Source organism: Callithrix jacchus, chromosome 5 (genome assembly GCF_049354715.1).
Source record: "Callithrix jacchus isolate 240 chromosome 5, calJac240_pri, whole genome shotgun sequence".
In the NCBI taxonomy this organism is placed as follows: domain Eukaryota; kingdom Metazoa; phylum Chordata; class Mammalia; order Primates; family Cebidae; genus Callithrix; species Callithrix jacchus.
This window is the reverse complement of record NC_133506.1, coordinates 158,849,158-158,874,237: the sequence shown is the minus strand read 5'-3', so window position 1 is coordinate 158,874,237 and position 25,080 is coordinate 158,849,158. Positions and strand designations below refer to the sequence as shown.

Here is a 25,080-nt window from a genome sequence, read left to right as displayed (position 1 = left end):
TAAGCATATTAACTTTTTATCATTTTATGAAATGATTTTTCCATAATTTTCTACAATTAAATGTCACATTTTAACCACACTTACTTATCAACTGCTGTTTTAACCTACACCTGTCAGGGTATAACTTCGCCATTCTCTAAAGACAGATAAAGATTAAACTCCTATTTCACAAAATGTTATACGGTTCCACCAACACTCTAGAATATGTTTAATATTTTGGAAACGTAAGCAGCAGTGCAGTTAGGTCAATGAGCGGTTACTCACCCTGCCGTTTGTTGATTTGTACGCAAGAGAACTTTGACATCGTTATGAATCTGTTTTACTCTTCCCAGTGCCTTGAAAAAATCCTTTAAAATTAAGAATGTGACTTTATGTCCATGCTTCAGGTAAAATTACATTATTTAAAACTGAAAGGTCACTACCAAGGGCAAACAAACTATTTCACCTATTCTAATGAAGCCTTCCTATACTGATCTTAACTTCCTCTAAATTTTTATAGAAGTTGTAACAGGTATTTATTCACATTTTAAGACATATTAATATACTAATCCAGTGCCTACTATGTGTCAAATAGTGTTGACGGTTGCCAGGAATACAAAATTTATAAAGATAAAAATATGCCCTCAAGAATTGTATGTAGTTTAGTGAGAGAGAAATGCAAAACTAAAAATTATTACATTAAAAAAACATACTAAGTATTACACATCTTATTACTTAAACCTGGCATTCTTATTGCTGAAGATGATGCTTTATATATCTGCTGCATATTCATTCTTGCTCCCTTATCCAAGAGTAGAATGCAAAGTTGAATACATAGGAGGTGACAGAGGCCAAACTGTTGCCTGACATTTAAATGTACTGGAGGCTCAGGTTTCAGAGTGCCACAAATAGTGTTCCGCCCATGAAAATAATGAATGTGTTATTTTTCTTTGATTAATAAAACTAATAATAACAACCTTCCTTTTGCAATTTCTATCAAGGGGAGGAAAAATGATATGTCAAATATTTCAATTGCACCAAGTTCCTCAAAACACAAGGGCAGCAAATACTAATAAGTAATATGTCTATTACTTCTCTCACCTATTGACCTTTCTACACACAAATGAGTGGTTCCATTTTAGCCACGCCAGTGAAAGTAATACCCACTAAGAGATGCTCAGTGAGAACCCTTCCCCACCTCAAGAACCCTGCTTGCCCCCGATCCCAGAATGATGACAATACGCTTGTTTACAGTTCTTCCCAGCTAGGAGACCAAAAGATTCCTTTCTGGAAAAACGGAACATCTTAAAGGAAAAAAAAAAGGAATGAAACTTTTCCTTGTTATTTAATATTTTGAGAGGTTTCATAATTCTGTCAGTTTGAAAAGAATGGTGTAGTTTTAAAAATTAGATTTAAAAAATAAGCAATTTCTAATTCAAGGAAAGATACATAATTATAAAAGAACGCACCGGGTGGCGGTGACTCACACCTGTAATCCCAGCACTTTCGGAGGCCGAGGCGGGTGGATCACGAGGTTAAGAAATCGAGACCATCCTGGTCAACATGGTGAAACCCCGTCTCTACTAAAAATACAAAAATTAGCTGGGCATGGTGGCGCATGCCTGTAATCCCAGCTACTCGGGAGGCTGAGGCAGGAGAATTGCCTGAACCCAGGAGGCAGAGGTTGCGGTGAGCTGAGATCGCGCCATTTCACTCTAGCCTGGGTAACAAGAGCAAAACTCCGTCTCAAAAAAAAAAAAAAAAGAATGAACATGCAATCATTGTAACGAAAATGGAAAATGTATGGCTAGGTTCTTTGGCTCAGACCTATAGTCCAAGCACTTTGGGAGGCCAAGGTAGGCAGATCACTTGAACTCAGGAGTTTAAGACCAGCCCGGGCAACACAGTGAGACCCTGTCTCTACTAAAAATAAAAAAATTAAAAAATCAGGAGTGGGTGGGCGCGGTGGCTCATGCCTGTAATCTCAGCACTTTGGGAGGCTAAGGAGGGTGGATCATGAGGTCAAGAGATCGAGACCATCCTGGCCAACAAGGTGAAACCTGTCTCTACTAAAAATACAAAAAAAAATTAGCCAGGCATTTGGCACGCACCTGTAGTCCCAGCTACTTGGGAGGCTGAGATGGAAGTATTGCTTGAACCTAGGAGGTGAAGGTTGCAGTGAGCCGAGACTGTACCACTGTGCTCCAGCCTGGCGACAGACCAAGACTCCATCTCAAAAAAAAAAAAAAAAATCAGGAGTGGTGGTGCATGCCTGTCATCCTAGCTACCTAGGAGGCTGAGGTGGGAGGATCGCTTAAGCCCAGAAGGTTGAGGTTGCAGTGAGCTGTGTTCATGCTACTGCACATCAGCCTGGGCTACGCAGCCAGACCCTGTCTCAAAAAAAAAAAAAAAAAAAAAAAGAAAGAAAAAGAAAATAGAAAATATGTTCTAACTGTACTATGACATATTAAGGAGATAAAGAGAACTTATGTGTGTACTGTCTGTGTTGGGGGAGGACACAGAGTGGGTAGAAAGCTAAATCCTCACACTTCATGATAGCAAATCAATAGAAAATAGTTAACATAGATAATCAAAGCATATTATTTTTTACTATAGACCCAGAATATAGAATTTACAAAAGAAGCAATTAATAACATTGAAAATGGTTGACAAAAGACCTAGAAGTAAGGAAGAGTAAAAGAGGTGACACAGATTTTTAAATAAGCTTTATTGACTTTTTAAAAAGTACATAACTTTGAAAACTAAAATTTAAAATTAAAATACACATTTTAAATTTCCAAACACAAAAATATTTTCAGATGAAACTTTTTTAAGTGGGAAATAAAGCTTCAAAAAAGCAACTTCTCTCTAATATCTGTAACTATTAAACTTTAAATGATTATAACAGAAAGCTGGGATACCTCAGTAATGGGTCCTTCTCTTGTACCTCGGAGAAGAATCATTTCATCAGAAGTCAGTTGGAACTTGGATAAGAAGGCATCTGCAACTTGTGCTCTTATTTCTAATTTTTGGCTGTAATTTTCAAAACAAATAACAAAATCAAGCACTCTATGCAGTTACATAGCTTTAAAATGAATTCTATCTCAGACATAACTTTTAAAAACAAAGGTATAAAAAATTCTCAACATTTTCAAAAATCTTGTTTCTGCCTCAAATATTAGAATTTTACCAGACACATAGGTGATAAAATTAGCTAATATTGTTCTATTTCAGATATCTGCAAATAATAAATGGAGTTGATCATTATGCAAAAGAAAAAATAAGTCCATACATGGTCCCTGCACTACAAATTTGCAGCTGCTTACAAGTACTTCAATAGTTCACCTTGCAATTTGCTAGACTGCTTTTACAAGAGAGAAATATGTACCTATTTATAACCAATTTCTTTTCAGTCACTAAAACAATTCCTAAGCCTTTAAAGTTTTCACATGAAGTACATATCAAACATCAAATCTATTAGTTTATTTTATGTTAGAAAGAGAAAAGCTTTATTAATTATGCTAAAATCACTTATCCACTTTGGTCTTCTCCACTTTTTCTACAAAACACAGTAATAAAAAAACCTTTTAAATTATATTTTCTGAATGCAGCCTACCTAAACTAGCTGAGAGTTAGAAAAAGGCACACTCAAGGACCTAAGAGACTGAGCAGAATCAGTATCATTCGTACAGCCCAGTTAGAAACAGGAACTACTTGGACAGAAAGAAACTCAACATTCCTGCTTTCTGTATCTCAGAACTGAAAACAAATAAATAAAATTATAAAAATATTTCACTAGTAATTATCAGAGGACAGTAGTATTCCACAATTAAACAAAACTCAAATAAGAATAAAAAAACATAAACACTATTTGTATAGACGACACAATGCATCTCCCATCTCTGTTTTATTTGCACCTTTGGGATGGAAGGTTTTAAATTCAAAGTTGAATGCTCCTCCTGAATAAAGACACTTGCAAGGGAAAATCCTCCAGGTGGCAGCAAAGTTCTGTTTATGTCAAATGATAAATCACCCAATTGAGTCTACACAGATTTAAGTATGTTGTTAATCATCCTATTACTGATATCTGAAAGTTGCCTTAATATTCATCTTATTTTTGCTTTGTTGCCCGTGCTTTTGAAGTCTTATTTAAAAAGTCTTTGCCCAGTCCAATTTCGTGAGACAATTCTCCTATATTTTTTCTGGTAGTTATAAAATTTGGGGTTGTATATTGTACTCTTTAATCCATTTAGAGTTTATGTTTATATATGGGGAGAGACAAGGGTCTAGTTTCACTCTTCTGTACGTAGCTACCTAGTCTTTCCAACACCACTTACTAAAGACACTGTCTTTTCCCCAATGTGTGTTCTTGGTGCCTTTGTTGAAAATCAGTTGGGTGTAAATGCATGAATTTATTTCCAGGTTCTCTAGTCTGTTCCATTGATCTACATGTTTTTACACCAGTACCGTGCTGTTTTGTAGCATATTTTGAAGTCAGCTAGTGCATAATGCCTCCAGCTTTCTTCTTTTTGCTCAAGATTGCTTTGACTATCCAGGTTCTTTTGCATTTCCATATGAATTTTAAGATTTTTTTCTATGTCTGTGCAGAATGTCACTGATATTTTAATATGATTGCATGGACTCTATAGATTGCTTTGGGTACTATGGACATTTTAACAACATTAATTCTTCTAATCCATGAACACAGGATTATCTGCCCACTTATTTGTGTCCTTTTCAATTTTTCATCAATGTTTTATAATTTTCATGGCAGAGATCTTTTACCCCCTAGGCTTATTCCTAGGTATTTTATCATTTTTGTAGTTACTGTAAATGAAATTGCTTTCTTCATTTCTTTTTCATATAATTTGTTGTTAAGTGTATGAAAACACTACTGATTTTTGTATGTGGATATTGTCTCCTGCAACTTTACTAAACTCATTTAATATTTATACAGTTCTACAATTTTTTGGTGGAGACTTTAGGATTTAAATATAAGAAATAACCTAAAGAATGGGAAGTATTTGCAAACTATGCATCTGGCAAGAAGCTAATATCCAGAATATATAAGAAACTCAAAAAATTAAACAACAGCAACAACAAATCTGACTTAAAAATGGGCGAAAAACCTAAATAAACATTTCTCAAAAGAACACAGACAAATGGCAATGAATATATGAAAAAAATCAACATTGCTAATCACCAGGGAAACACAAATGAAAACCACAATATCACCTCTCCCCAACTAGAATGGCTATTTCCAGAAAGAAAAAAAACAACAAATGCAGCAAAAATGCAGAGAAACAAGAAATCTTACACACTGTTGGTGGGAATGTAAATCAGTATGGCCATTATGGAAAATAGTGTGGGGGTTCCTCAAAAAACCAAAACCTATCATTTGATCCAGCAATACCATTACTGGGTATATATGCAAGGAAATGATATCAGTATGTCAAAGAAACAGCCGCGCTCCCATGTTTATTGCAGTGCTATTTACAATAGCCAAGATATGAAATCAACCTAAATGCCCATGTACAGAAGAACAGATAAAGTAAATGTGTGTGTGTGTGTGTATACACATACAATTCAATACCATTCAGCCATAAAACAGAATGAAATCCTGTCATTTGTAGCAACATGGATGAATCTGGAGGACATCATATTAAGTGAAGGAAGCCAGGCACAGAGAGATGAACACCACTTGATCCCACTCATATCATATGTGGAACCTAAAAAAGTTGACTTCATAGAAGTAGAGAGTACAGTAATGGTTACCAGAGGTTGGGGAAGATAGTGGGGATAGGGGACAGGAAGAGATTGGTCAACGAGTACAAAGTTACAGTTAGGAAGAGTAAGTTCTGATGTTCTATCATACACTTGGGTGAATACAGCAAATAACAATGCAGTGGTATTTCAGGAGAGCAAAGAGTTTGAATATTGTAACCACAAAGAAATGAAAAACGTTTAAAGTTAATAGATATGGTAATTACCTTGAAACATTACACTGTACCCTATAAATATATATAATCATTATATGTCAAGTAAAAATTAAAAATGAATTTTAAAAAGCTTAAAGAATTACCTTAACAGGTTTTGTTTTATACTTTTAAAATTTCCAGTTATTGGCCAGGCATGGTGGCTCACACCTGTAACCCCAGCACTTTGGGAGGCCGAGGTGGGCAGAACACGAGGTCAGGAGTTCAAGACCAGCCTGGCTAAGATGGTGAAACCCCGTCACTATGAAAAATACAAAAATTAGCCAGGCACGGTGGCAGGAGCCTGTAATCCCAGCTACTTGGGAGGCTAAGGCAGGGAACTGCTTGTACCCAGGAGGCAGAGGTTGCAATAAGCCAAGATCGTGCAACTGTATTCCAGCCTGGGCGACAGAGCAAGACTCTGTCTCAAAAAAAAGTTCCAGTCATTATCCTAAAGAATTTAAAGTAATTATACAATTTCATGAAATTCCTTGAGACTATGCAAATTATTTCAAAAAAAATGTTTTTGGGGGCTTTTTCGGATCTATCGTTAGAATCAATTTATTAGGCACAAAGGAAAATTTGAGTTTATAGTTTCATTTTGTTTTAATCAAAACAAGTGTTACCCACCTTGATGAAAACCCTTAATCATTACAATTGATTCCAAATGCTGTGGCTGACTGGATCTAAAAATCAGTCATGATATAAAGACTGAAACATAGGCTCTATATATAGCTACAGAGGAGATGGTGCAAAAATATTTTTATAATGGGTACAATACTAAAACAAGGGTTTGATATATCAAGATGAGAACTTTAAAAATAATGACAGAAGAAATTCTAATATATTGTTAAATATCATATTACTCTAGTTTTACCACATGTATTCTTTCCAGGTAAATTTTCACAACTATTCTGAGAGGAATATATTGTTACATGGCCCAGTGATTTGGTTTGGGAATTCACTCATTCAAATAACACTACTGGAGACTTAAAACATATAAGGCCTACACCAGAGACCAGTGTGACAAAAAGCACTTTATGACACAGACCTTGTCATTACTTGACATCAACGGATGGAACTTTTTGAGGGCTTTTAATGCCTAAGCATATAAAGTATATGAAATACATATTCATACAAAACATATCTTCCAGAGCATTTGAGATTATGTTCAAGCAATCACTGTATATTATATAAATATGTTAAATAATAAATCAACATGTGAAATATATACTATGGAAAAATATGTAGTAGATAAAACTGAGGTAGATCTACATGTGCTGCCATAAAATGATCTATAAGGCATTTGATAGGTACAAAAAGTTACAAGAAAGTATTTATAGGCATACCCACTTATTTTTAAGAACTACAATAGTCCCGTCTTGTCATCGGAGGATACAGTCCAAGACCCCACAGTGGATGCCTGAAACTACTGATAGTACCAAACCCTCCACATACTGTTTTTTGATCTGATAACTGAGACGGCTACTAAGTGACTACTGGGTGGTGACATATATATAGCATCACACGTTAGAAAAAGGGATGATTCATGTCCCACCAAAGTGGGAGCCAACCACTTGAGATTTCATTATGCTACTCAAAATGGTATATAATTTAAAACTTATAAATTGCTTATTTCTGAAATTTTCCATTTATTACTTTCAGACTGCAGTTGGTCATAAGTAATGGAAACCATGCAAAGCAAAACCATAGACAAGGTTGGGAACTACTGTATACAAACACACATACATCAATTTTCAGTATACCCAGTCATATATCATGTAAGTATTTAAAATAAACAAACTACTTCATGACTCCTTCAAATCATCCCCAAATATGATTTGTGAATCTTGTGGTACTTTTCTTTTTCTTGAAAACATACCTCTGTCATATTTTAATTCTACCTTTAGGTTCACCTACACCAAATAATTTCAAAATAATTTTTTTAATGAACATAAGATATAAACTGAAAAAAAAGAAATATAAAAGGCAAAACAAAATGAGAAACATGTCGATTCATCACTATTCAACGATACGTAAATTAAAATGATGTGATATTTTTCATCTATATTGGCAAAGTTTTTAATGATGATACTTAATGCTGATAAGGGTTCAATAAAATAGACACAGAATGAAAGTAGAAATTGTTATTACCTTTTTCAAGAAAAATGTAGGCATTAAACTTCAGTACACTTCTAAAAACGATCCACTTGAAACAAAAAATCATAGAAAAATGCACGTAAAATATTAAGTGAAAAAGGTAAAATATTAACAACACAAACACATACTCACTCTGGAAGGAAATACACCACAACATTAATTGTGGTTATATCCGAGTGGTGAAGTTATAGCTAATTTTAATTTTTCTTAAATTTTATACAATAGATTTATATTATCATTATGTCAAAAAAAAGTTAAAGAATAAAAATTGAAAGAAGAAAAGGCAGTTTTTTACACTTAAGAGATTCCTTTTACCTAATTTATACAGTGGAAAGATAAGTGAAATAACCTGTTTGACAAAATCTTAAAGAATCTGGTTGTCACTCGGGAGGCTGAGGCAGGAGAACTGCCTGATCCCGGGAGGCGGAGGTTGCGGTGAGCCAAGATCGCGCCATTGCACTCCAGCCTGGGTGACAAGAGCGAGACTCTGTCTCAAAAAAAAAAAAAAGAATCTGGTTGTCAATTACAATCTTAAGAAAAAGTGTTTCTACAATATTTTTCAGTTCTAAAATAGAAAAAAAAGACACTTTCCACTTTAAGTTTCTATAAAGTATCAAACTGAAAGTTAAACATTTTTTAAACACTGGTTAAAACTCAATAGAGATAAAAATCCTATAATGTGGTTGTTCACTTGTCAGCATTTCCAGTATCATGCCATGATTTTAAAACCTGATAAATTTCTCAATTTTGATCTTAGCATTTTAAAACGAGTAGACAAAACAACTTCAACATAAAAATATACTGAAAAATAAAGCATGTACAAATGACAAAAAAGATAAAACTGAGCTACATCAAAATTTAAAACGTTTGTGCTATAAATGATATCAACAAAGTGAATATAACCCACAGAATGAGAGAAAATAGTTGCACATAATCTGTCTGCTAACAAACCTATATCCAGAATATATTAAGAACTTTTACAACCAATAAATAAAAACACAAATAACCTAAATAAAAAAATGGGCAAAAAACATAAACAGACATTCTCCAAAGAAAATGTGCAAATACCAATAAACAATAAAAAGATGTTTGACAACATTAGTCATTAGAAAAATGCAAATCTAAAGCACAATGACTAGTACTTCATACCCAGTGGCATGGCTATCATCAAAGTGACAGATTAAGAACAAAGACATGCAGAAATTGGAATCCTCATGTTACTGTTGAAATGTAAAACTGTGCGGCTTCTTTGGAAACAGTGTGGCAGTTCCCCAAACAGTTAAACAAAGAGTTATCATACACTATCCAGCAATTCTAACCCTAAGCATATACATAAAAGTAATAAAACGTATGCCCAAGAAAAACCTGTAAACATATATTTACAGAAGCATTATTTGCAACAGCTAAATAGTAGAAATAACGCAAATGGCTATCAACTAGTGAACGGTGAACAAGATGTGGTGTACCTATACAATGGAACACTATTCAGCCATAAAAAGGTTGAAGTAACATGGATGAATCTTAAAAGTATTTATGCTATGTGGAGGAAGCTAGCCAAAAATGGCCACATATTGTATGATCTTATTTGCATGAAAGATCCAGAATAGGCAAATCTAGAGAGGCAAAGAGTAGACTAATGGTTGACTAAGGCCTGGATGACTACTAATGGGCATGAGTTTTCTTTCTGGGATAGTGAAAATGTTGTAACTTATGATCATAATGATGGTTGCACAATTCTTTGAATATACTAAAAACCGTAAATTATATACTTCAGTTTTATGATATGTGAATTATATCTCAACAAAGATGCTTTTACAATAAACAAAAAAGGTTCTACCTTTGAAACTTTACATGTATTATTGCATGTACAATTACATGTATTATTGTAACTGTACAAAATACAGCTTGAGGCATCTAATACACTCTTCCAGCTTAATACTTTCGGTCCTTAATAACATTTAGTTAAGTATAAGCACAATTGCTATTACTCTTATAAAGTAAGAGTCTTAAATGTCAACAGGCAATATCAGTAATAATTATTTAAAATGTTAAAATAACCTTGTAGATATATTCAATTGATAAGTTTTCTGTGTAGAAAAAAGTGGGTACAAAGAGCATTAATACACTGCCTTTGCTATCCAGTTAACATAGTCAAAGACGGTAATGTCCAGCAAGCGTTTAGAAATTAAGGGGCAGAAGATAACTGCTAGAAGAATAATGTGTTGTGGGAGTACAAAGAAGAAACTAATTTTTTTTTCTGGTGACTGAGTAAAGGTTCCTGGGTGAACATGGAAAACAGCTAGATAATAAAACTTTAAAGTACAAAAGTGAATAAATTTCCTATAAGCTGAAGTATTTTTCAAAGTAAGAAAGTTTCTTTGAAACATATATATGTACATACATATATAGGAACATGTACATGCACATGTGACACACACATACACTCACGATAGCCTAAAATCCTGAATTTTTCTAAAATATTCTGAAATATCTGATGGGCATAAACAACAGATGGAATCTTAAAGGGCAATTGAGTTTTCAACAAGTGAATTTTGGGAGATGGAATTCTAGGTAGAATGAACGAGAATGTAGAAAAAGTCTGTCTAGTCAATAAATGCAGTGAAATCAGGAAATAAACAGCAAAAGCCACTTTAAATGAAGTGTGTCCACAAAAAAAGGGGGGGGAGTTCTTTTGTATTGGTGGGGAAAATTCAATTAGACAAAATTTTCATTAAAAAAAAAATCCATCCATCTCCAAACCCAATTTTTAAAATACTTACTTCCAAAGATTATTTCCAAATTTTTCCTGATACTGTTTCCCTGAGAGCATGTTCCTCATAATCACAAGAAAGGTATAAGCCATACTATGCCTTACCCTTAAATTTTCATTTCCAGTCCAATATATGTGACTGAAATAAAATTATTTTAGTTTGTCTGAGCTAGACCCCAGCATGTCACTGGTAATACCTTCTTTTGGATCATTCAGATATTGCTACTATGTACAAATGAGAGAGGAAGAAAGAAGGAAGGAGATGTGATGTTCCCCTGCTTTCCCCTAACCTTTTATTAGGTAATGCTTCTGCAAAATATTTTTCCATGCAATATAAAACCATTTATCCAAGATAAAGTTTTATATTTTTATGCCATCAATTTCAAAACCTGAGTTAATGTAGTTTACAATGTAATTAAAGTTAATTAAAACTATTAAAAACTAAAATAGTAAGAAATAAAGGGAAAGGCTGAGAAAGTAAATACAGCTGAGGAAAGCTATTGCAATGAAGCACAAAATAGCAGCTCTAAGCTTCCTAGTCGCCAGAGCAAAAGCAGAAATAAGATGTGTAACATAGATTTCTTTGTCCAATAAAAGGGGAGGAGTAGGAAGAGGTAACATTCTTTAATGTATGTCATGCAGTGTGTTCAGCAACTTACATAAAACATTTAGTCAACTCAAAAATCCCATGACATAGCTATTTTTCCCTTCCTTCTTTCAGACATAGAAACTCGGGCTAAGGGAAGTTAAGAAATAACTGTACAAAATAAAAAATCTAATAATCTCTTACCCAAGGTTTTGATTAAAATTCAGGTTTTTGTCTTAATTCCTACATTCTTTCCATTTTCACATATTGAACTTAAAAAAATAAACACACATAAACATTCTCCAGAGATGATTTTTCTGAGTTCAGAGATGAATCTTATAAGAGATAATAAAAATTTAATAGTGATTTCAGTAGTATTTAAAAAATACAAAGGTATGTTCATGTACACACAGCCTTTCCTGACCATCAATAAAGCCCACTTCTGACTACCAATGAAATATTAAAGGGAAATGCAAGCTGCAGTCCTGTGAAGAGAATGCAACACTGAGCTTTACCAATTGCAGCGTGTGAGCTGTGATGACCGCCCGCCTTCCAACCCAGTTGGAAAAATAGTCATATCATTTATACATTTGTCTGAATAAGAATATATTACTCAAGCAATCCCATAGTATTTCCACTTCTAAAGCTATCTTCGTGTTTCATGAAGTTTCTTGTTAAAAAGATAATATTTTAAAATGAAAAAACAACTCCCTGCCAGCCCCTAGAGGCTGGTTATCATAATTTCTGCTATGCAATTTTCCTAAAGTATATTCACACAAATGTTCACTTGGCACATCATATCTATAGCTCTTGGGATACTAGAATGTCATGAATTTTCACTTCCCAAAAGCATATCAGCCCAAAACACTTCCACAGGCTTACTAAAATAATAAATATAAACCGTGCTTAAATAGTTTTGAGAATACATGAACAGAAGCACAATGTTCTAATATTGTCTCCTGTATACATTATTTAGAGCCCCATATTACAGGCTTCAATATACAATGCTTATTCTTCAGTTTTCACTTTATATTCCTTTCCTGACCTTATAGTTGCTTTCCATATTCATTTACTAAAAATTGCTTATTGAATCTGTAAAATACCAGGCACTGCAAATACAAAAAAAGAGCATAAGAAATTGTCACTGTTCTCAAGGAGCTCATGGTTTAGGAGAAAAAAAGACAATCAAATCAACAATTGTAAACAGCTGTAATACATATTACACTAACGATGGAAAACAAAGTTCCTGAGAACAGGAAAAGCTTAAATAAGCTTTGCATACAGGATTGCTGAGCTGTTATCTTGGTTTTAGTCGCAATTTTCATTAAAATAATGTTTGTTTTTGTGTTCAGCATTAACTTAAGAGAAAAATTCACATCAAGGTCTCTAATAGGGAATGTTTTTCTACAAAACTTTTCTTTCAAAAGAACTATTATAATATAAAACGCAATCTAATTGCATGGTGAAGGCACAGGCTTAATTCTGATAAAAAAAAAAATTTAACATTGCCTTTCCTACAGAGCTGGCTGCTTCGCAGGGTCAACCATGCCTCACATGGGCTTAGTCTACAACTTTTCTCACCACTGTCTACCCACCCACAGGGGAGTTATTTGTGGTGATGGAACTGTAATATATCGTGACTATGGTGGTGCATTCAGGAATCTACACATGATAAAATAAAATGTATGAAAATAAATACGCACACCAGTGAGGACAAGTAAAACTGCAAAATCTGAACAAGACAGGTAGATCGTATCAAGGTAATTATCCTAGTTGTGGTACCATAGTATAGCTCTGTAAAATGTTACCTTTGGCAGAAACAAGGTAAAGACTACCTTGGATCTCTGTATTATTTCTTACAACTGCATGTGAATCTATAATTATCTCAAAAAAAGATTAACTTTTAAAAAGTTAAAATGTGTTTTCAAGGAGATGAGAGAATTAAGGTGGGGGGAGAGGGAAATACCACACAAAAAAATATGAATAATATTTTGTCTAAGGCCAGGCCTTTCAAATTAGTCTCTGGACCATTGCATAAAAATACCTGGAATACAGCTAAAAGGGCAGAATCCTGAGCCTGAATCAAGATTTACTGAGTCATTAATCAAAAAACACAAGAGTTTACTTTGTTCAGTCAGATTCTCTGAGGATGGAGGCCAAAACTTACCATTTTATCAAGCTCCTTGGTGGTTCTTATGTTTACTGGAATAAGGTGTGGGATACAGGAATGGTAACATAAAAGATTAGAAAGGAAAACTGAAATAAAAGAGCTCCAATGACACCTAATATCAGACTAAATACTTCCAGTGATTTAAACAAAAAAGCTTTGAAGAACTAGTTGTTCAAATCCTAAGGGATAAAAAATTCTTGCTTATCATAAGTCAAAATTTGCCACTGGTAGATTTCTCCTTTAAAACGTAGTTCAAACTCAGCAGCAATACATAATAAAATTTAGCCGTTTTTTAAACAGGAAAGATCACCAAATATTTGAAGAGAGCCATCATGTCCCTCTTAGTCCTACACTTCTAAATAAACAGTTCTGGTTTTTCTTAACCTACATCATTTTTTGAGGCCTTTTATAATCCTATTCACCCTCTTGCCCAGCCCCGTTTTTTCTTAAGAGCTTGATTCTGTTGAAATCTTACACTTAACATTCCATTGTTTGTGTCACTCACAATTTTCCAAGTAAGTTGTCTATATATACTCTCAACTCTTTGATTAAATGTTAAACATAGAAGGATTGGATTGAAGGTGCTCTGAAAAGTACTAGAAACTGACTTACAGGTCAACATCAAGTAGTTAACCACCAATGTGAGGGCACAACTGTTTATCCAGTGATAAAATACAGAAGGACAATATCCAGAAGATAAAAGAGAATTTAAGGCCAGACTTCCTAAAATTAATTTCTATCTGGGCAATTTCCAATTCTATAAATCTGAGAAAGACATCAACCTGCTCTCATTTTGGCTTGTAGAAATCACAAAATAACTGAAAGTGGATTTTAGCGAAAGAGACAGTAACTAGTAAAAAAATGGAGATATAAATGCATGAAATTATGATTAAGCTTTTATAAAGCTTTGATACTTCGTTTTTTTACGATTTTTCTCTGGCACGAAGAATAAAATCAAGAGACCATTTTATTTGGTATTCTATCTTTCAACTGGTCTTAAAAATTGGGCAATATTTTTATATTTTCCTGCTGTCAAACCCTTTTTTCAAACAAAATCTTACATAGAATCCTATTATATTAAATGAGTAAAAGTGAAATTGCTCTAACTAAAATTAGAGTGAGAAAATGTGACCTCCAAAACTCTGTCACCCTTCTACTTCTTACAAAGACACCCTAAGGTTTGATGACCTAGTTTGAAAGCCGCAGGTCTAAGACAAGGTACATGCCCCAGTACCCAACAATGTGTTTCCTATTTGTGTAAAGAAAATGCTTGCTTCTTCTGTGCTATTAAAGATGGTATTTTAAAAATAATATTGGTACATATATTTTATTTTGCTGATCATATCACATTTTCTGCATGTTTTTATAAGATAGAAAAGTAAATTACACTGGTTACCATTTTAACTGCAATGGATCGTTCCAGTTGATCTCTGAGTTCTTTGCAGCCCTAAGACGCATGATATCCTCTTATACAAGTAAATTTACACCTACTCGCCCTTTATAATTTGCCATTCATCAATCTTAGTCTGAAGAGAACTGTGTTAAGAAGGGTGAAGGACTCAATATAAAAGAATGTCAAGATCGATGGATGTGAAACTAAGGAGTTGGGGGTCATGCACTTGCCATGGGTCTAGGGCAGTATTTTTCAAACTCTTGACTATGACCCATAATATTAAACCATTTAAAACCATTACCAGAAACAGAAAGAAAGGCTTCAGAAAATAATATTCACCCAAATTATTTTTACTTATTTATTTTTAAGATACAGGGTCTCACTCTGTCACCCAGACTGGAGTACAGTGGCAGCATCATAGCTCACTGCAACCTTGAACTCAAATGATCTTCCCACCTCAACCTCCTGAATAGCTGGGACTTCAGGTGTGCACCACCATCATGCCCAGCTACCCAAAGTATTTTCTGTTTTATTTTATCCTAATTTATTTTTTAAGGCTGGTTATGATCTACTTAAACAATAACAATGATAGGTAAATCATAATTTGGAACCCATTGATCTTGACCTGAACTACAAAACACACCAGTTGGATCAGGAGTCACAGACTTTTTCTGTAAAAATCTTGATAGTACATATTTTTTATGTGCCTTTGTAAGGCACATATGTTCTCCATTGTAACCACACAACTCTGCTACAGTATGGTGAAAGCAGCCAGAGACAGCATGTAAACACAACCATAGCTGTGTTCCAATAAAACTGGATTCACAAAGCAGGTAGTGAGCTGGATTTGGCCTGTGGCCATAGTTTGATGACCTGTGGACCATACTGTAGTATATTCACCTGCCCCAAAATGAGCAGTTAAAGTGGTAATATCTCCATATTACTGATGACATACCTAGAATACTACAAGGTTTAAGTGATGTACCCAACTACTGAGAAGGAGACAGGTATACTGCATCATAATACAATGCTTCTCCCCCTCTGTACTACTGCACACATGAGAGATGGATTGTTAATGAGTTTTAGCAATATTAAACACAACACTTTACACAAACCCATATTGTACTCACCTTTATGCACTCATTCAATCAACCAATAGTATACCTATTGTATAAACTACAAGGAGAATTTATACAATTAACTTTTAATTATACTAGAGCAGATAAATCCCAGCTTAAAAATAAAAGACAATGATTGTGAAAAAATAGTAATAAAACTATTAAATATGAAAACACTTACATTTTAAAAAGCAATCATTTCTCAAATCCACAGCAAACAGTAACAATACATCATCACTTCTATTCCAAAAAAGGAATAATCTCTCAACCTCAATATCAAATTTAATGCTCCTAAACTACTGACTTTACGCTTAAATGACTATGGGACAATATAATAGCTTAGGACCTTATGAACCATATTTTTTATTATTCTGCTTTAATTTTGATTGAGTTATAATTTTCTTTAAATCCAATCTCCAAATTATTGAAAAGGTGGCTGTAAAAACACAAACTTACCTTTCAGATTGAAGCTTAGTGGTTTTTACTATTAAATCTTGAGTCTGTTCCTTTGCTGCCTAAAATTATAAACATATCGAATATAAGTACATTCCAATTTTATGGTATTTTAGAAGACAAATACTACCCCTTACTGAAATTTAGACTTAAATGAGATCACTCTATGAAATTCAAAAGAAAAGCGTAAGAAAATGAAATATGTAGATGCTCAGCCACTACTTTACTAGCAGGAACACACTCATTCTTAATAGACACAATAATGCGAAGGCTTACAAGAAAGAAAAAGGGATTCAGATGCTAAGGAACTTAATAGTTCATCAAGTGTTTTAGTGCAACAGAAGCACTGAAAGAACAAGTTAAGAATAAAGAACATGACCGCAATTATGGACATGTTGAACTGAGATACCACGAGACCTCTACACGGGGTTGTTAACTAAGTCACTGAAATGCTAGTGAGCTTAATAGAAATGTGTAAGATGGAGGTAAAAGTTTGAGAGTTGTAATACACTAACTACCTGCCATATAAGGTTTTGGTGAGGATCAGGGCTAGTACCATCTAAAGGACACAAGGCTGTACCTAACCAACTTTCATTCTAAGCAATGATCCCTTTCTTAAGCCAGGGTTGAAAGGAACAAGAGCGCAAAGTCGATTAAAAAAGCATTTTCTCCAAAGATTAGAAAACATTCATGAAGTGGCTTTAAAAAAAAAGGCAAGTGTGGCCGGGTGTGGTAGCTCACGCCTGTAGTCCCAGCACTTTGGGAGGCCGAGGCGGGTGGATCACGAGGTCGAGAGATCGAGACCAACCTGGTCAAGATGGTGAAACCCCGTCTCTACTAAAAATACAAAAATTAGCTGGGCATGGTGGCGCGTGCCTGTAATCCCAGCTACTCAGGAGGCTGAGGCAGGAGAATTGCCTGAACCCAGGAGGCGGAGGGTGCGGTGAGCCGAGATCGCGCCATTGCACTCCAGCCTGGGTAACAAGAGCGAAACTCCGTCTCAAAAAAAAAAAAAGACAAGTGTGTAGCAAATGAGATTCTCTCAAAGACCTGAACGAGGGAATATTACATAAGTAAGGCAGTAAACGATGAGAAGAGAAGCAAACAGTCATGAGGAAGGTAGAGAAATAGGGTCCAGGCCTTGAAGGAGTATTAAATGAGCCCGAAAGATGCATAAGTTAAGTCACTAGTAAAGCAAACTAGCAAAAAATAGAAGATCAGCCTGTTAAAGAGAAAATGCCAGAGCAAATACCTGAAGAAACGGGGTCATTCTCGTGTTTGAACACGGTAATAAAGAAGCAAGCTTCTGCTGCTAAGGGTTCTTTCTAGAGCTGCCTTAGACCTAGACACCTCCAGTTCTGGGTTCTTAGAGGCCTAATCCTCTACAAACTCAGTTTTCAAACTGTGAGGGAAATTCTTTGTGTTACTGCTTTCTAGGAATCCTGTCAATAAGAGTCTGATCGCCACCTCAAATGAAGCTATTTTGAGTGTAAGTTCCTAGGAAACAGATTGCTTAAGACAATGGATTTGAACCTACATAATTCTGCATATCAATTATGTCTTTTTTTTTAAGAGACAGGGTCTCACTCTGTCGTCTAGCCTGGAGTGTGTGGTGCAATCTTGAGTCACTGCAGCCTTGACCTCCTGGGTCCAAGCAATCCTCCCACCTAAGCCTCTAGAATAGCTAGGACTATAGGCATGTGCCACCATGCTTGGCTAACTTTTTAAAAGCTTTGGGTAGAGATGGGGTCTTGCTATATTGCCCAGTCTGATCATAAAGGATCCTTCTGCCTCAGCATCCCAAAATGCTGAAAGTACAAGTGTGAGCCACCACATCCGGCTATCTCACTGACTTTTAAGGAATGGTGTTCAACATGAGAGTTCCTAAGGTAATCTTGCAGAATTATTAGACTGCCAACAACTTTTTCAAATGCTTATACTTCTTAAGCTTTAAAGTTCCATTTCCACCCTTGTACATTCCTGCCTTATACAATTTTTAAAATATAGTATCCCCTCAAGTCAAAGATATATTTACATTTTAATATTTCTGAAAAAAAGAACACTTCATGAAGTCAATATCAGAAAGCGTTTACTAGCTTTTTAGTCCAGTCATTATTGAGGGTGCACCTTACAATCAACACCATTTATTAATCAGTGAAATATGATACTTTAACACAATGTTACATAATAAAAATTTACAAATTTTTTTGCATATTTCTTGATTTCTTCATTTATAAGCTATGGTAAGGATTCCAAAGTAATATTTAATAATATTAATGAAGATCATTATCTTCAATTTTATAAATGTTAAAGATGATTATTTTTCAATTAATAATAAACATATGCATCTAAATGTAATTTATCCAAGCAAAATCACAAAGGAATAAACAATAACACATATAAAGCTACTGATTACATTTTAAATGTTTTCTAACAATTTCTAAAAGGTACTACAGTCAAAGCATTTCAGAAAATATTAAATAATTAAATGAATCATTATAACAACATTCTATAAGAAAAAGGAAGAGTGAGGATACTCTAAGAAATACTTTCTTTATGAATAAATAACTTAAACACTTTAGAGTTGATATTATGAACATATACTATTAGAATTCCAATAGTACTATATCCAAATAAATTAGCTTTAAGAAAAATCTGAAGGAATAAACAAAACTTTCAAAATCAGGGACCTCCTACTATTAGAAATAATATGTGGATCAAAAACGAATGTAAACAACAGGCAGTATCAAATAATTTAAATATTCAATTAAAAACCTATGAGAGAATCTTGTAGGTGATGAAAATGTTCTGTGTCTTGATTGTGGTGGTGGTTTCACAGGTGTATAAAACTGTCAAAACTTTCAGTTTGAACACTTTGAATGGAGGCAGTTTATTACCATTCATACATTATTCCTCAATAAAGGTGATCTGATAAAAGAAAGAAAATAGGCCTATGCCACCAAAGAAGAAAAAATAGGATGTGAGGTAGGTGCAAAGAAAATATAAAGGACTGGCCGGGTGCGGTGGCTCATGCCTGTAATCCCAGCACTTTGGGAGGCTGAGGTAGGTGGATCACTTGAGGTCTGGAGTTTGAGACCAGCCTAGACAACACGGAGAAATCCCATCTCTACTAAAACTACAAAAATTAGCTGGGCCTGGTGTCAGGTGCCTGCAATCCCAGCTATCTGGTAGACTGAGGCAGGAGAACTGCTTGAACCCAGAAGGTGGAGGTTGTAGTGAGCCAAGATCATGCCACTGAGGATAGAGCAAGACTCTCCTATCAAAAAAAAAAAAAAAAAGAAAATACAAAGGACAAAACAAAAGGAGACACTTGGGTTGTAATTTAAAATACTTATAAACGAAATAGCACGAAGAATAAAAATACTATGATCTTATTACATTTAAAACTCACTATGATGAAAAGTATAAAAATATAAAGTACAAATTAAAAAATAAGAGATACTACCACTAAAAATCGGAAGCCAAGTAATCTAACAAAGCATAATATTACTTAAAAAACACCAAAGTACAATATAAAAAATCTTATAAAGTATAATTTGAGAAAAGTCATTAAGTCATGGAAGCTAAAAGATGAGAAAAGGAAAAAAGAAAGTTAAAGAAAAAGAAGGGAAAAACAAAATCAGCCACGGAGGAACAAAGTAAATATGCGCCAAAAATGTGAAATGGCAAAAATAATTAGTATATATTATACAATTATTTAAATATTGTCAAATTAACAAATATCTAAAGATTGGACTAAGAGACAATAAGTCTGCCAATAATATCTAATAGGTTAGTAAGAATATCAAAATTTAGACAAGACCAGAAAAGACAAAATTTTGGAGAAACAAGAAATAAACTAGTCCTGCAAACTGATGCTACAAGTGTCCTGTGATTAATCTGTAGACTATGCATAGATTAATGATCCTTCCCAGAATCACTATTGATGCCAATGGTTCCAGGAGACTCTTAGAGATAAAAGCTTGCCGTTAAAATGTGAAGGTAGTAGACATAATCAATCCTCCCTTAGGAGGAAACTGTTCTATGCACTATTCCAAAACCAGATGAATGAGGGGAATTAAGTCAAATGCTGATTCTGACGCCAAATTATAAGATTAGGACTGTTTTAATAAAAAGACCTAAAATAATACATATTTTCAGAGACTTTGTTTAGGCCATGCGTAAGTCAGAAGTAAGCTGGGTCTTTATAAGGCACAGCTTTAGTGAAATTATTCTTAAGGCTTCTTACTAAAAAAATCATTCCTCCCAGATTTCCAGAATATTATGGAATTAAAAGGTTTATCAAAATTCTGTATAGTTACCTCTGTACTGGCTAGACCAAAATATAAAGACTCTAAAGTTAATTGAACAATATTAATAAATCATTGTCCAAAGAAACACAAAGATATCTACCATTTTAAAGAATAAGCATTATATTTATATCCAAATTTCCCACAGGACATGATGGATTAGCTACACATACATTTTGTAGACCTAATAATATCTGAAAGTTGACTTCATTAGCAGAAACTATGTCAAAATCTAGCATTAGACAATACCTGCAGGCGACTTGTCATATCTTGACAACAGCTGCTCATTGCTTGAACATCTTCACTTATGCTTTCAAGCTCCTGAAAAGGAGAAAAGTAACATCAAACATCTTTGATACAGAAAGAAGATTCTCTTCTCTTAGCTAAATCTTTATTTTCGTTCCATAATTTTTTTTTTGTCAAGGCATGACAAGAGATCCCATATTTAAAATTGGAAATTATTAAAAAGAATAACATCTAGTGTTAGAAAAAAATATAAAGAAAACAGTCCATTCCTTTCAGAGAATACGATCACAGGAAAATGGCAAACGCTTTGTAAAAATGAATACGTCTTTATTCTTAGTGTTATTCAATTGTAGGTATTTACTGACCATCAAATAGTCCTATCTTTGGCCAGTAGAATCCTCTTCACATTAGCTTCAAAGTCCTTTTGACATTTATCCAGTAGTCTCAGATAGCATCTTTGCATTCTGATACTGATAAGATTGTTCCTTTTAGCAGGAATGGTATTTAAAAAGCCAGGCATGGTGGCATGCACCTGCAGTCCCAGTTACTTGGAGGCTGAGGTGGAAGAATTGCTTGAGCCCAGGAGTTCAAGGCTGTAGTGTACTATGATCATACCTGAGAACAGCCACTGCACTCCAGCCTGGGCAACAGAGCAAGTTTCCATTTCCAATGTAATTAAAAAAAAAAATTCCTAAATTATTAGTCTTCAGTCAATAAAAACCTATCAAGTTATTAAAAGCAATCTATTTTTATTAAACACTCATTGAAACCATGTATAACACTTCTATAACTCACACAGAAATATATTATTATAATATATTAATAGTTAATAAAATATTACATAAGTAAGATATAAATAAAATTTATTTCACCCTATGGTGAGTGGACTACACTCACAAGTGTGATGAATCATTATTAATACACTGAAGTTACTGATCTTAATCTGATATTTTCATATTTTAGGATACAGTAAAATAACTCAATTCTAATTAATCTCCAACAGAAAAGTTGTTATCCAAGAAAGGGGGATATTTCTATTGGAAAGCCATTCAGGGAAATGTTAATTTTTTTGTTAAAAAAAGCTAAAGTTCCTAAGATAATCTTCTAGAATAATGTTATAACTTTCTAAGAACTAATATTTGTGGAAGTTACACATTAATACAAATAAAGACCCAGATGCAACAAGAGACATTAGCTAAGTTTTCTGTTTAGGCATAGTATATACATATACTATGATATATAGCAAAAATTTCAACCTAATTCAAAAAAATATATAGCACAGAGCCATGCATAGAGTAAGTTCTCAATATAAGCTAAGTGAAAAGGGCTTACGTACCTCCTTCACTTCCTTGAAAATGCTTACAAATTCTTCATTGATGGCTAAACTTTTACGTTCAATATCTCCACGTAAATTTCTTCGAGTCCGCAGAGTATTTTCAACAAAAAAGGTTGAAAGTGCCTTGAGAGCTTCTAACATCTCCTACACAATTAGTAACACAAGAAAGTTACTGAAACTAATTTTTAAATGTTTTCCAAATCTCAAGACAAAATGTAATGAAATCATTTTCAAATGATTTTTTATTAAACAATCCAAACAGATGGCCTAAAGAAGCCAGCATCGGAATGCAGCTCCCAGCAAACAAGACGCAGAGGGCTAGAGGACTTCACAATTCCAAACGAGGTGCTGGGTTCGTTTCTGTGGGACTGATAAGGCACTGAAATTAGGCCCTGGGAAGGAGTCACAGGGCGAGAGCTGCCTGGGGGCAAATCAAGACAGGAGGGGGTGGGGGGTGGACGCGTCCCCACCTGAAACCGAGGGACTTAACCCCCTAGGTGCTTCGTTTCAGATCCTGTGCTTAACTCATCCCTCCTGCAACCCACGGTCCACGAGAGCCCTGCCAGACAGTGGGGCAACGTGGGTAGTCAATGCAAATTTGAGCAGCGGCTACTGCCCAGTGCACCAAGTTGTTCCAGGGACCTGGGCGGGAGTTTGGACTAACGCCAGCGGGAGGGACCGTCCCACAGAGGGAGGCAGAGTTGAAAGCAGGGAAACAGACCATAAGCTTGGCAGGCCCCACCTCCACGGAACTCAAACTGAAGCCCTCGCTAGAGAGCTTGGCAGCAAAAACACCAGCTTGACACCAACCAGGAAGATCCAGCTGGGGAAGGAGAGACGCCATTGGGAAGGCGGGGCCGATCTCACCTGCAAACAAACTCCAGGGAAGGACCACCCACCCAACAACCTGACTGAACCCGGGAGAGCCCAGCAACGCCCTCTACAAGCCAAAAAAGATACAGCTACAACCTCAACAGAAAAAAGTCACTCAGAGACTCCTCCTGAAATCACCAACTTCAAAGATTAAAGGTAGATAAATCCAGGAAGATGGGAAAAAAACAGCGCAAAAAGGATGAAACCATCAAAGAACAGAACACCTCTTCTCCTCCCAGGGATCACAACTCCTCACCATCAAGGGAACAAAAAAAGAGAATGAATCTGACGAATTGACAGAAGCAGGCTTCAGAAGGTAGGTAACAACAAAATTCTCTGAGTTAAAAGACCACGTTCTAACCCAATGCAAAGAAACTAAGAATCTTGAAAAAAAAGTTAGACTAAATGCTAACTAGAATTTTTAACCAGCTTAGTTAGAGAAGAACATAAGCGACTTGATGGAGCTGAAAAATACAGCAGGAGAACTTCATGAGGCATACACAAGTTTCAACATTTGAATTGATCAAGCAGAAGAAAGGATATCAGAGATGAAATATCACATCAATGAAACAAAATGAGAAGGCAAGATTAGAGAAAAAAGAGTGAAAAAAATGAACAAAGCCTCCAAGAACTATGGAATTATGTGAAAAGACCTAATCTACACTTGATCTGCGTATCTGAATGTGACGGGGATAATGAATCCAAGTTGGAAAACACTCTTCAAGATATTATCCAAGAGAACTTTCCCAACCTAACAAGGTAGGCCAACATTCAAATCCAGGAAATACAGAGAACACCACAAAGATACTCCTCAAGAAGAGCAACCCCAAGGCACATAGTTGTCAGATTCACCAAGGTTGAAATGAAGGAAAAAAATCCTAAGAGCAGCAAGAGAGAAAGGTCAAGTGACCCACAAAGGAAAGACCATCAGACTCACAGCAGATCTCTCAGCAGAAACCCTGCAAGAAAGGAAAGACCATCAGACTCACAGCGGATCTCTCAGCAGAAACCCTGCAAGAAAGGAAAGACCATCAGACTCACAGCGGATCTCTCAGCAGAAACCCTGCAAGCTAGAAGGGAGTGGGGGCCAATACTCAACATCTTTAAAGAAAAGAACTTTAACCCAGAATTTCATATCTGGCCAAACTAAGCTTCATACGTGAAGGAGAAATAAAATCCTTTACAGACGAGTAATCGCTGAGAGATTTTGTCACCACAAGACCTGCCTGACAGGAGCCACTGAAGGAAGCAGTAAACACGGAAAGGAACAACCAGGACCAGCCACTGCAAAAACGTACCAAATGGTAAAGAATAACGACACAATGAAGTAGCCACGTCAATTAACAGTAAAAACAAAGAGCCAGTAACAAAAGGGCAGCATCAGATTCAAACATAACAGTATTAACATTGAATGTAAATGGCCTAAATGCCCCAATCAAAAGTCACAGACTGGCAAACAGGATAAAAAGTCAAGACCCATTTGGTATGCTGTATTCAGGAGACCCATCTCACATGCAAAGACTCACACAGACTCAAAATAAAGGGATGGAAGAAGATTTACCAAGCAAATGGAGAACAAAAAAAAGAGAGGTAAAAGATCTCTTCAAGGAGAATGGCAAACCACTGATCAAGGAAATAAGAGAGGACACAAACAGATGGAGAAACATTCCATGCTCATGGTTAACAAGAATCAATATCATGAAAATGGCCA

The 25,080-nt window shown here is 35.1% G+C and overlaps 1 protein-coding gene across 2 annotated transcripts in view; it reads right to left on the bottom strand.

Moving 5' to 3' along the window:
* Positions 1-25,080, bottom strand: part of COG6 (component of oligomeric golgi complex 6) — a 98,953-nt gene that overhangs the window by 68,711 nt on the left and 5,162 nt on the right. For both annotated transcript variants that reach the window (XM_035302529.3, XM_002806886.6), the window contains exons 2-6: positions 22,497-22,640; positions 21,164-21,235; positions 16,608-16,666; positions 2,901-3,012; positions 265-347 (exon numbers count right to left, since the gene is read on the bottom strand). In XM_035302529.3, coding sequence (XP_035158420.1) covers positions 265-347; positions 2,901-3,012; positions 16,608-16,666; positions 21,164-21,235; positions 22,497-22,637 — 467 coding nt within the window. In that variant the 5' untranslated portion in view covers positions 22,638-22,640. The remainder of the gene's footprint in view (positions 1-264; positions 348-2,900; positions 3,013-16,607; positions 16,667-21,163; positions 21,236-22,496; positions 22,641-25,080) is intronic.